This window comes from Ambystoma mexicanum, chromosome 13, assembly GCF_040938575.1.
Source record: "Ambystoma mexicanum isolate Mex_15411 chromosome 13, UKY_AmexF1_1, whole genome shotgun sequence".
NCBI lineage: Eukaryota > Metazoa > Chordata > Amphibia > Caudata > Ambystomatidae > Ambystoma > Ambystoma mexicanum.
The window spans coordinates 43,026,182-43,039,863 of NC_090938.1; the positions used below are offsets into that span (position 1 = coordinate 43,026,182).

The window sequence follows — 13,682 nt, forward strand, 5'->3', positions numbered from 1 at the left end:
GAAGGGTGAATGCTGCACATTCACAGCATGCAGCTCCATCTCAGGGCGACGCCATAGAAGGGTGCATACTGCACATTCACAGCATGCAGCTCCATCTCAGGGCGACACCATAGAAGGGCGCATGCTGCACATTCACAGCATACATTCACAGCATGCAGCTCCATCTCAGGGCGACACCATAGAAGGGCGCATGCTGCACATACACAGCATGCAGCTCCATCTCAGGGCGACACCATAGAAGGGCGCATGCTGCACATTCACAGCATGCAGCTCCATCTCAGGGCGACACCACAGAAGGGCGCATACTGCACATTCACAGCATGCAGCTCCAAATCAGGGCGACACCATGGAAGGGTGCATACTGCATAGTCACGGGACACATCCCTTTTTAAAAATAAAATATGGTTTATTCATTTAATATTAATAACAGTGAAGCAAATGATTAGTTCAATCTTTTTGATAGGTTTGACATGAGAAGGTAAGATTACCAGAAACAAGTTATCGCCACAATGTAACATAAATATATTGATAAACCAGAAGGATGCTCTAATGAGCATGTAATAATTACATGGCGAGGACAAACCAAAACAAGAGACAAAGGGAGAGGGGAAGGGGGAGGCACATCTTTCTTATCACTGCAGAATAGAAGAGTGCACGCTGTATCTTCACAGGACACTCCTTCTCCTCGCTGCACAGCAGACGCGTGCATATTGCACTTTCACAGGACACTCCTTCTCGTCGCTGCAGAATAGAAGCGTGCACACTGTACCTTCACATGACACTCCTTCTCGTTGCTGCACAATAGACGCATGCATACTGCACCTTCACATGACACTCCTCGTTGCTGCACAATAGACGCGTGCATAATGCACCTTCACAGGACACTCCTTCTCATCGCTGCACAATAGACGCGTGCATACTGCACCTTCACAGGACACTGCTTCTCCTCGCTGCACAATAGATGCATGGATACTGCACCTTCACAGTACACTCCTTCTCCTCGCTGCACAATAGAAGAGTGCATGCTGCACCTTCACAGGACACTCCTCGTCGCTGCACAATAGAAGAGTGTATTCTGCACCTTCACAGGACATTTTTTCTCGTCACTGCAGAATAGAAGCGTGCATTCTACACCTTCACAGGACACTCCTTCCCGTCGCTGCAGAATAGAAGAGTGCATGCTGCACCTTCAAAGGACACTCCTTGTGGCTGCATAATAGAAGCGTGCATGCTGCACCTTCACAGGACGCTCCTTCTGTTTGCTGCAGAATAGAAGCGTGCATGCTGCACCGTCACAGGACACTCCTCGTCGCTGCAGAATAGAAGCTTGCATGCTGCACCTTCACAGGACACTCCTTTTTGTCGCTGCAGAATAGAAGCGTGCATGCTGCACCTTCACAGGACGCTCCTTCTGTTTGCTGCAGAATAGAAGCGTGCATGCTGCACCGTCACAGGACACTCCTCGTCGCTGCAGAATAGAAGCTTGCATGCTGCACCTTCACAGGACACTCCTTTTTGTCGCTGCAGAATAGAAGCGTGCATGCTGCACCTTCACAGGACACTCCTCGTCGCTGCAGAATAGAAGAGTGCATGCTGCACCTTCACAGGACACTCCTTCTCTTTGCTGCAGAATAGAAGCGTGCATGCTGCACCTTCACAGGATACTCCTTGTCGCTGCAGAATAGAAGCGTGCATGCTGCACCTCCACAGGATGCTCCTCGTCGCTGCAGAATAGAAGCGTGCATGCTGCACCTTCACAGGACACTCCTTTTTGTCGCTGCAGAATAGAAGCGTGCCTGCTGCACCTTCCCAGGACACTCCTTCTTGTCGCTGCAGAATAGAGGCTTCAGTACGTTAGTTGCCTTGGAAGTGTGGTGACATTCTGCATGCCCACCCATTGCGAGGGTGCACAGCGCCGGCGGTGGTTCCCATTGATCCAGCCAACACCACTTTCATATATTTTCCATGCAATCCCTACTTGTGCAATGATATTCTCTTTACCATAGTCTCGTCGTATCTTCCCAATTCCTGCTCCTCCGCGCCCCCACATGCTAGCCTCTTTTCTTTCTCCACAAGGTGCGGTCTGCTTACCCGGGCAAGGTACCCACGCCGTTAAGACCACTACCTACGACTGTGATTGGCTCCATATCAAATCTTCATATCATAACATTTGGGGGCGTTTCAGATCACCTGGTCTAACTTGGTCTCACTGGAAAGCGATGCGTGCAGAAATGGCACATCTGGATGTCCAGGGCATTGGGGTGGGAAATCGCCCCAGGCCGCATGAAATGCGGGCCGATGGAGGGCATGGGAGTTTAGGCGCGGGGTGGGGGGGAAACGGCGCGAAAGCTGTGGGGAGGGGCGTCTGAATGGCGCCAAAGAAACAAAAGCCCAGGAAAGGGCAGGAAACAGCACCTGGGAAAGGTGTGAAGTGTAACAGCAGGGGGCCGGGGAAAGCCCGGCCCCCAGGGAAGGAACAAAAGGTCTGGGGGGTATAAGTAACCCAGAAAAAGGAGAGGAGGTACCAGGTAAGAAGCTCACCACTCTCGGGTAAGCTCCTAGGGCCTGGATAAGGAGAAGGAAAAACGTTTGCTCTTGTGGGCTCACTGTTTTCACTTTCTCTTGGGAAAAAGCGCAGGTTTTGTCTTCACCTACCGTGTGAGAGCGGGCCGTCGGACGAAGCCGTGACAGAAGCTCCAGTGGCGTGGAAGATTGACCCAGCTGCCTGTGTTCGGTGACGGAGGGAGAAGACCGCAGAAACAGCAAGTCACCGTGGAAGCGGGGAGAAGACAGGCAGAGCGGCAGGTGCCGTGGGAGGAGGACTGCAGGAGCACCAGGTACCGCGGGGAAGCAGCCAGCCGGCAGAGGAGAAGACCGCCGGGGCCCATAGGAGAAGACCGCCGGGGGCCATCGAAGGAGGAGGCAAGGGAAGTATCAGAAGTACCTCTCGAGAAGGCTGACGATACGCGGCAAGGGACGCGGACTGGAGAAGAGGAACCCGCCCACATAACAAGTGAAACCCTCGCTACCTAGGCACGCCAGACAAAGGGGTGTGGCCTAGAACTTTCTGAAGGGGCGGCAACTCGCAAGGCCTAAAAGAATTAAAGGGCCACACGCAAACGGAGCATTGAAGAGCGCAGCAAAAGGATAGGAGGAATTTAAAGGGGCAGACCGCCAGTCTCTGTGGCACAATAGACAAGCGCGCAGACGAGGGCCCCAAAGGTTAGGGGTTCAAGCCAATCCGCCGGCGCAGCAGCTTTTGAAACCGTATTTTCGAAATAAATATTTCTAGGTAACTCGTAAAGAGTTACAATTTTAGACATTACAAGAAAGCGGAAAAAACGAAAAAGCAATAAATAGGACGCGCTCAGAACCATAGGACAAGGGTGAAAGGAGGAGGAAGTCCTGCGGAAAGAAGGAATTCAGACAAGGGGAATGGCGGAAGGAAGAGCAAGAAGGGCCCAGGAATTCAGCGAATGGGCAAGGAAGGCGGAGAAAGAGTATGGGGCACAATGGGTGCTGGAGGTAATGCAGAAGGAGGAAAGGGCAAAGGCAATGTCACCTTTGCTGTTCATAGAGCCTAGCAGCAGTGAAGAAGACGAGGTGCCGCAAGGACAAAAGAGGAGGAGAGATGAGCCAAGGAGATCGGAGGAGCAGCCAGTGGCACCAGCCAATAAGAAGAAAAGAAAAGAGAAAAACAAAGGTACTGTGAATAACAATGTGGGGAATAAAATTGTAAAAATGTTTTTAAAATTGTGTCACGGTTCGGGTAAATCGCCCAGAATCAATGGCAGAAAGAGCAGAAGTAATAAGGGAACCAGGGCGGAACAGCAGGGGAATTCTTCAACAGAGGGAGAAAGCAGTGAGGACGAAGAAAGGGATCATTTGAGGGCTTGGGTAAAGTGGAGAGGGGTGGTGAGCAGGGAGAAGCAAAGAGGGGCAGGGGGGGCAGGGCTAGAACCCAGAGAAACCCCGGTCCCATCAGTACCACAGGGGGCGCCAGTAGTGCCAAACACAGGAGGGGTACCACAAGGGACCGATCCCCAACCAGTGGCTCCGGTAGGGGCACCAACGGCACCAGTGGCAGGGAACCCACCGCAGGGGGTGGTACCACCAGTGGCAGCAACAGAGGTTGGGGGACCAATCATGACGAAGTATGGCAGACCAACCATGGGTAAAGATGCACAGGGCAGGTCGATGAAGGCAATGGCTTGGTGTATGAAAGGCAATGGCTTGGTGTATGAAAGGCAATGGCTTGGTGTATGAAAGGCAATGGCTTGGTGTATGAAAGGCAATGGCTTGGTGTATGAAAGGCAATGGCTTGGTGTATGAAAGGCAATGGCTTGGTGTATAAATGACAAAGTAAAGGAGAAAATATGGAGGAAGGAATTAATTGATATTTACACTTTGCTAGATTGTCAAAAAAGAGAGATGAATGTGGCACTGGAGGACATAAAGGAGGATGAGAAAATCCTACTAAAAAGGGGGCCAGTAGTAAGGAATTTTGAGAACTGGATGTCAGCCTTTAATATAATGTCCAAAATTATATTGCAGAAATTTCCAGAAGACGGGGTAGCATTAGTTGCGTATCAGCAGAGGGTGCTAAAAGTGCACACAGCATTTGGGGGGGATGCATGGCAGGAGTGTGATCACGAGTTCAGAAAGGAGGTGGACTGCTTTCCAGATATGGGATGGGATGGGATGAGGAGAATTTTAATCTCTACATATTTAATGTACTGAAAGAAAAATGGGAAACCAGGAGCGAGGCGCAGGAGGGCAACAGAGGAGGCAGTATTGGCAGAGTGAGTACAGGTCTGATTATAGATACAATAACAGAAGATATGAAAATAACTATGACAGAAATAGGGATCAAAGCTTTCGGAGCAGGAACTACGGGTCACAGAGAGGGTGGCTGAGCAGCCTGCCCCCACCCACGCAGGGTGGAGGCAGTGGGAGCACGGGGACAACACGGGCAGAACCAGGGCAATGTCGGAATTTTGAGAACGGGGTACCCTGTAGCATGGGATGGAAGTGCAAGTTCAGCCACAAGTGTGAGAGATGTAAGGGTGACCACAGCAGCTCCAAGAGCACAAGGGCCACAGCTCCAAGCGGCAGGAGCAATGAGAAGCGGAACTAGGAGCGGGGACGAGAAGGGAGCCACACCAGTAAAAATTGAGAGGCTGGAAGGGTGGCTCCAGAGATACCCAGACCAGGAAGCAGCACAAGTGATAAGGCAAGGTTTTAGAGAAGGTTTTAACATCCCATTTACTGGGCAAGGTGCGCAGGACATCCCCAAAAACCTAAAATCTGCTACCGAGAACAGGGAAATAGTGACCAAGAAAATCCGAAAAGAGGTAGAACTGTGTAGGGTTGGGGGACCTTTTGCAGTCTTGCCATTTAAAGAATTTATATGCTCCCCACTGGGGTTAGTGCCAAAAAAGGAGGAAGGGGAATACAGGCTAATCCACCACCTATCCTACCCCCCAGGGGCCTCGATGAATGACGACATTGTACAGAGTGATGCAACAGTATCATACTCAGACTTCGAGGAGGCGGTAGAACTAGTCAGGAAAGCAGAAAAAGGGGCATGGATGGCGAAGGCAGACATTAAATCTGCATTCCGGCTGTTGCCAGTCAACAGCAGATCGCAGAGGTGGTTGTGTGTGCAGTGGGAGGGGGAATACTTCATCGACAAATGTCTCCCTATGGATTGCGTCATTTCGTGTGCATACTTTGAGAGGGTAAGTTCATTTCTGCAATGGGCAGTTACAGAGAGATGAGGGAGGCCAGGATAGTACATTACTTGGACGACTTTTTATTTGTGGGGCCTGAAGGTTCAAAACTATGCAAGGCAACCCTGGATAAATTTGTGGAGATAACAAGTGAATGGGGTTTTCCGCTGGCAGGGGAGAAGACAATGGGTCCAACACAGATTATCCAATTCCTAGGGATAGAAATTGACTCAAGTCTGAGGGTGTGCCGGATCCCAGAGGACAAAGTAACAGATCTACTGAAGACAATAAAAGATCTACAGGGAAGGAACAAAGTGACAGTGAGAGAATTACAAGCGCTGGCAGGAAAGCTAAACTTTGCGGGAGGGTCATACCACAAGGGAAAGTGTTCCAAAGAAGCATTGAGCTGGGAACAAGAGGGGCCACAATGGGGCACCACAGAGTCAGTATAGGGGGAAGAACAAGAGAGACCTGGAAGTGTGGGCAGAATTCCTGAGGTATTTCAATGGGTCAGTGATATGGCGCTTACCCATAAACGAGGAAGGGAAAAGGGTGTTGTTTACTGATGCAGCAGGTGGTTTTGGTTTTGGCGCAATATTGGGGAGAGAGTGGTGTGCAGAGAAATGGCCAAAAGCATGGCAGGTGGCAGAATGGACAAAGAACATAACGTTGCTGGAACTCTTCCCAATCTGGGTAGCATTGTGTGCAGGGGGGGAGAGCTAAGAAACAAGGAGTTGGCAGTATAGTCGGATAACATGGCAGTGGTGCACGTGTTAAACAAAGGAAGTGCGTCATGCCCAATAGTGTTGGAATTGATGAGAGCAATAACGCTGGAAAGCCTAAAAATGAATACATGCATAAGGGCAAGGCACATCGCTGGAGAAGCTAACGTGGTGGCTGATGCAATATCTCGTTTTCAGTGGGAAAGGTTCAGGGAGCTGAGACAGGACGCCGACAGGGAAAGAACGCCCACACCGCAGAAGGCATGGGTCCCATTGAAAACACTGGAAAGGAAAGAACGGTTGGCTACAAGGTCGACTCTAAAGAACTGGGAGAAGCACAGAGAACGGAACGGGTCATTGGCAAACTGACCAGGAACGCCCTAACGTACAAAACGGGTAAGCAGTACGAAAGACATGTAAAAGATGTGTTGGTGGAAGCAGGAGTGCAAGATGTGGGGGACATTTCAACCGAAAAAATATGTGAATTTCTGGAAGGGGAATTTGCCAAAGGGAGAAAGAAAAGCTGGGCGGCAGCACACCTAGCAGCGGTGGCATATACCACAAAAGTGGCGGGTATACCGGATCCAACCGACAACACTAGAATAAAATATGCTATGAGAGGATGGGCTAAATTAGAGGGGAAGAAACCAGACGGCAGAAGGCCACTGAACTCTGTGAAGCTAATAATTCTGTTATAAGTATTGCGAAATACATGCAGCAGCACATACGAAACTGCGCTGTTAAGGGCAGCATTCGCTCTGGCATATTATGGGGCCTTGAGGGTAGGGGAGCTGGTGGCCAGTAATACGGTGGCAGGGAATGGCCTGGCAAGGAGGGATATTAGTATGGGAAGCAAGGGTATGTCTAAAATGTTAAGGAAATCTAAAATAGACCAAACGGGGAGGGGGAGAGCAATAGACCGCAATTGCATCAGAGAGAAGGACCACTGTCCCAGATGCATCACCCAAGAATTCCTAGAGGTCCGACCAGAGGTCGACGGGCAGCTATTAATACTTAGGGACAGCAGCGCGCTCAGCAGGTACCAGTTTCAGACGGTATTGAAAGAGGCGGTGGCAAAAGCAGGTTTGGATCCGGCAGGAATTTGGAACACACTCATTCAGGATAGGGGCTGCAACCTCTGCTTGGGCAGGGGGCCTGGGAGCAAAAGGAGTGAAAAGGATTGGGGGTGGAAGTCTCAATGTTTTAAAAGATACATAAGGGAGGAACTGATATGAACGCTTATCTCCCCCATTTCCACAGAGACGGTCCCCTACAAATAGGCATGGATAGTGGGGCACTCCTTTGTGACCCGGGAAGTCAGGTGGCTGGAGGAAGAGAAGCAAGGACTGCATTTCAAAAACACAATTACAGTATGGTGGGGCCTCCCGGGGATGCACTGAGAGGACATCCACGACAGGCTGTCTGACCTGATAGGTTTCAGGGACCCCCCCTCCCCCCGAGTACCTGGTTATACATCTCGGGAGGAACGACTTGGTGAGCACAAATAGGGGAGAGTTACAGAGGAACATTTACAAGTCCCTACATAGCATAGCCCACAGTTGGTGGAAAACCAAAATCTTCATGTCTGAGGTAATACCACGAAGGGTCTGGTATGGGGCACAGAGGAGGCACGCAATCGAGATAGCCAGAAAGAAGTTAAATAAATCAGTAGAAAAGTACTGCAGGAACACAGGGCTCCACTTCATAAGACACGGCTTACACCGGGGCAATCCAGAAATGTTTCACCAGGACAGGGTTCACCTGTCAAACAAGGGGATGGGGGTTTTCACTGACAACATTTTTAGGGCACTCCAGGAACGGGGTTGTAGGTAGGGTGCTTTTGGGGGGGACATGAGCGGGCGGGAATAGCACCCACTCAGGTGTGGTGGCATGCGCCTAGGAACCAAGGCCCAAGGGGTAACAAGGACTCGGGAGGAGCCTTGGGCAACTCCGAAACTGGACACAAGGTGCCCAAAAGCATATGACTGTGTATTTGGTTTGTTGTTATGTATTTTCTGTAAGAAAATAAAATGCCTACGGCCATAATTTTTCCACAAACAGAATTGGTCTGTGATGTTATTACTTGGGTAGGGATCTGGTAATAAGAGCAAGGGGAGCCCACACTACTCAGCCTATCCGCGAGAGCTGGATGGCTGCCACTCACACCCGGAGCACATAAACAGGGCTAGCTTGTTAATGGGATGTTGGTATCCGAATCTTCAGGTAAAGAGACCGGGGTCTCAAAGCAGCCGATATTCTTATGTTTCATTTTGAGGGAGGAGGGAGATATTAGATAGGGTTCATCTGATATGCCTGTATACCCTTCCCCCTCTCGACACCCACCCCCTCCCACCTCTCCTCCCCCTCCACACACACACAGACACTGTCGCCTGTGGGCTCCCGCAGATTCGGTGGAGCCAGCCTGAGCCAGCTGCTCTTGCTGTTGGCTGCCCAGCCTTGCTCTGTCCGCGAGCCTCCCTCGCGCTTCGCTCTGCCTTGTATTGCTATTTAATCATCCTTGCATTCCTTAACTGGGATGAAACCATGACCGACGGAGAAGAGGAGCGCCCCTGTGAGGGACTCGTGGCTCAGGCGCTCTGCAGCAGCCCCCTTGCTGTCATCATGCCGGAAATCCAGCCCTCGGAATCCTGCACAGGGAAGCGCATTGTGCTCCTGAACTCTCTGCTCGGCGCTTTTGTAAGTATGGCCCTCACTGCCGAGGTCTAAAGAGAGCAAGGGCTGGGGGAACAGGGTGGTCAAAATCGGGCCTGGGCTTGCGGGGGATGGGGCCTGCACCTTGTTAATGTTAAAGGATATTTGTACCTCGCACTATCACCACTGGAGTGGTCCCCTGGCGCTCTTGCAGCTCTGAAAGAGGGGAAGGGGGAGGGGCGGGGGTTAGTTGGAGGAAGCTGGAAAAGTGCAAGAGAGCAGTGATGCAAGAGAGCAGTGATGTGCTGTTGGCGGCCTCAGCTCTGTGGGTCCGCAGGAAAAGGCCTAGGAACTGAGTTACAGTCTCTTGAGTGCAGGGAAGCAGATGAAGGGGGCGGGGGTCTGCTTTGGCAAACGGTGTCACTGGAGCGTTAGAATTCCTTCTCTTGAAAGAATCTCCTTTCACAACGCATGCTCGGCTCAGTGCCTGTCCTCTTAGCAAACATTGTTCACCTACTACCTCTGTGCCTCGAACATTATCTTTTCTGTATCGTGGCACTGTGTGTGGGTTGGAATCCACAGATGTGTGCATTAGTGGCTGACTTTACATGTTATCTGCAAAATTGCATAGAAGCGCCCGGATTCCAGGCGCTGCTAAACCCAAAACTGCAGCAAACTTGAAATGCGTTCCTTGGCCAGCTGGCGATTTTACTCTGTGGGTGTGTAGGCGTGTGTAGCCAATACTAACTTCAACTTCATTATTCAAGTTACATTTCGGTAAAAATGCCCAAATTGTTGGGGTGATTTAATTGACGAGTCACCACATACCACTTAGCAAATTCTACAGCCGCCCTGATCAGTGAGCTCCCCGTCACCTACATTTTACCTCTCATGGTCAGTGAGCTCCGCGTCACCTGCATTTGACCTCTCATGGTCAGTGAGCTCCCTGTCACCTGCATTTGACCTCTCATGGTCCGTGAGCTCCCCGCCACCTGCATTTGACCTCTCATGGTCAGTGAGCTCCCTGTCACCTGCATTTGACCTCTCATGGTCAGTGAGCTCCCTGTCACCTGCATTTGACCTCTCATGGTCCGTGAGCTCCCTGTCACCTGCATTTGACCTCTCATGGCCAGTGAGCTCCCTGTCAACTGCATTTGACCTCTCATGGTCCGTGAGCTCCCTGTCACCTGCATTTGACCTCTCATGGTCCGTGAGCTCCCCGCCACCTGCATTTGACCTCTCATGGTCCGTGAGCTCCCTGTCAACTGCATTTGACCTCTCATGGTCCGTGAGCTCCCTGTCACCTGCATTTGACCTCTCATGGTCCGTGAGCTCCCCGCCACCTGCATCTGACCTCTCATGGTCCGTGAGCTCCCAGTCACTTGCATTTGACCTCTCATGCTCCGTGAGCTCCCCGTCACTTGCATTTGACCTCGCATGGTCAGTGAGCTCCCTGTCACCTGCATTTGACCTTTCATTTGCAGTGAGCACCCTGCCACCTGCATTTGACCTCTCACGGTCCGTGAGCTCCCGTCACCTGCATTTGACCTCTCATAGTCAGTGACCTCCCTGTCACCTGCATTTGACCTCTCATGGTCCGTGAGCTCCCGTCACCTGCATTTGACCTCTCATGGTCCGTGACCTCCCGTCACCTGCATTTGACCTCTCATGGTCTGTGAGCTCCCAGTCACCTGCATTTGACCTCTCATGGTCAGTGAGCTCCCTGTCACCTGCATTTGACCTCTCATGGTCAGTGAGCTCCCTGTCACCTGCATTTGACCTCTCATGGTCCGTGAGCTCCCCGCCACCTGCATTTGACCTCTCATGGTCCGTGAGCTCCCCGTCACTTGCATTTGACCTCTCATGCTCCGTGAGCTCCCCGCCACCTGCATTTGACCTCTCATGGTCCGTGAGCTCCCCGTCACTTGCATTTGACCTCTCATGCTCCGTGAGCTCCCCGTCACCTGCATTTGACCTCTCATGCTCAGTGATCTCCCCATCACCGCGATTTGACCTCTCATGGTCCGCGAGCTCCATGTCACCTGCATTTTACCTCTCATGGTCAGTGAGCTCCGCGTCACCTGCATTTGACCTCTCATGGTCCGCGAGCTCCCTGTCATCTGCATCCCGTCACCTGCATTTGACCTCTCATGGTCAGTCAGCTCCCTGTCGCCTCCATTTGACCTCATGTATGCATTTTAGTAATCTGACCGAGGTGGGCAAAATTAAAATGCACCCATCCTAATTGAGGGCACCGATTAGTCAAACTATCTGGACAGTGTGTGAAAGTATAGAAGACAGCTGTCGGTGCAAGGCTTTCTTCTGCTTGCACACTCTCAGGCAGAGGGAAGAATGTGGGAGAGGCAATTAAAGCGCAGAGATATCAAGGAGCAAGCACTTATTCCAAGTTTTCCACTTATGTGCTGGAAAGCGCCATCTCTACAGAGATCAAGGCATTTTTTAACACTGTGCTACCAAAGATGATTAAAGGACATAGAAATCCAACCAATTTGTGCAGCATAAACTTTATTTGAAATGTGGCTCTAAACACAGCAATGTCGGCGATGAGTCTGGATGGACTGGCATGAGCAAATGAACACACACTCTAGACCAGGCTTGTCCAACCTTTTTGAATGTGGGGCCAAAGCATTAACTTTTTGTCACCCAGTGGGCCGGTGAGCCAAAAGTCAACAACCTCACCCAAAGCAGTATATTAAAAAGCGATATTGTGTGACCTTTGACACAATAATATGGTATGATAGGTTATTTATAACATGCTTAATACCCAGAGGTGTCTAAGCGCGGACCCGGGGATCGAACCTGTGGTGCTCCATGTCTTCTTGCTTCCAAGGCGAGCATGTTGCCCCTGAGCTATCCTCCCGAGACAATCACAGGCAGTGTTAGCCATGCAGTCCCAAACATAGCTTATACTGAATGCTTCAGCTAACCAATCAAAATTATTCGCCGTATTTGGCGATGCGCCATCCAGGAGGCTCTAGACCAAGGTTGTCCAACCTACGGCCCGTGGGGCACAATGCGGCCCTCCAAGCCATTTTATGTGGCCCGAGAGGCTGAAGACTAAAGGAAAAAAAAAGAAAAAAAAGTGCTTGCTTGCGAACTGTAACTTCCTCTGATGGGGTCATCAGAGGAAGTTATAGTCCTCAGCAATGACACGGTTAATTTAACGGGTCGTGGCCGAGGACTGAAACGCCACAGCCTGGTTAATTTATTTATTTATGCAATGTTCGTCGGAAACAGGTATCCGACAATCATTGCATGAATAAATAAACTGGGTCGTGGCGTTCCAGTCCTCAGCCACGACCTGGTTACTTTATTTAATATTTCAGAATAAAGCATTGGGCGAAAGATGGAGAATCAGGCAAGCCATCAATAGCTGCTCGGTAGGCAGGGGTGGGCAGCAGGAAGATAGGCTCTGTCATACTGAGCATGGGCACATGGCTGGGGAAAAACATTACTGGAATGACAGTCGGCATCTGCAGGCTTCCTCTGCAGAAACACTCAGCCACAAGGTGAAGCACAATAGCACAGGCCCAGGGGGCTTTATCTTCACATAAATGTCTTCATTCTGGGACCTGTTCTGCCCCCTGTGCACATTTTTTGAAATCAGAGCATGGAAAGGGGCATTTTTTCAAATTTGAACGTGCATTTCAGATTGCTGTTATGATATGGCATTTATGATATGATACGGCATTTATGATATGATATGGCATTTATAACGCGCCTATACACATATGTTTCAAGGCACGACGAGGCAAGGGAGGGGAACAAGGGATGACGGACAACAATCCTACTAGGCCAGGTGTCATTCAGATCGCGCAAGTGCGTGGGAGGGGGGCAGGGACAGTGCAGTACAAGGGAATAAATAATAACAATAAGTAAGTGCCAGCATGTGGCAAGTGCATGGGTAAGTGCAGACATCAGGTGTCAAGAGCTGGATGGGGGACTGTAGGGATACAGAAACAGTCCCCAAGTGCGGGGGTTGCCAGGTGGGCAGTGCAGGTGTGTGCCGCTTTGCAGGGGAGGAACCTAGGCCCGCAATCAGATGGTGTCCAGGTAGCCAGTGCAGTACCGGTTACAGCCAGAAGGTCAGCAGAGGAGAGGCGGAGAAAAAGCAGCTTGAGAAGGAAGATATTTGGGAAGAGGGAGTTGAAGGTATTGAGGCCCAAGGCCCCAGAAGGCCTTGTGGACGATGCAGAAGGTTTTGAACTTAATCCTCGCAGCCACTGGAAGCCAGTGCAGAGATATCAGTCCAGGAGAGATCTGATCCCTGGGCTTGAGGCCAAGGACAAGTCTTGCAGTCCTGTTCTGGATAAGTTGCAGAGGGCGGAGAGTGGAAGCAGGCAGATTTAGAAAGAGGCTGTTGCAATAGTCCAGCCTAGAGAGAAAGGCAGAAAAGAGATCAAGCAGGATGAGGATGGAAATGCATGGCCATGTGCTGAATGCACCATTTCAACCCCATATTTCAACCCCATATTTGAAAATAAATTCTGGGGGGGGACCCCACCCAAACCCTCCCTAGAGCCTTATAGCTCCCACGCTCCGCTCGGACGCCCCC

The 13,682-nt window shown here is 50.8% G+C and overlaps 1 protein-coding gene across 3 annotated transcripts in view; it reads left to right on the plus strand.

Annotated features, from left to right (window-relative positions):
- Positions 1–13,682, plus strand: part of TMCC2 (transmembrane and coiled-coil domain family 2) — a 744,435-nt gene that overhangs the window by 378,051 nt on the left and 352,702 nt on the right. Inside the window, exon 1 of one of the 3 annotated variants that reach the window (XM_069633141.1) lies at positions 8,884–9,151. The exons of the other annotated variants lie outside the window; for them this stretch is intronic. Coding sequence (XP_069489242.1) covers positions 8,999–9,151 — 153 coding nt within the window. The 5' untranslated portion in view covers positions 8,884–8,998. Of the gene's footprint in view, positions 1–8,883; positions 9,152–13,682 lie in introns of those variants that run through there. 3 annotated transcript variants of the gene reach the window in all.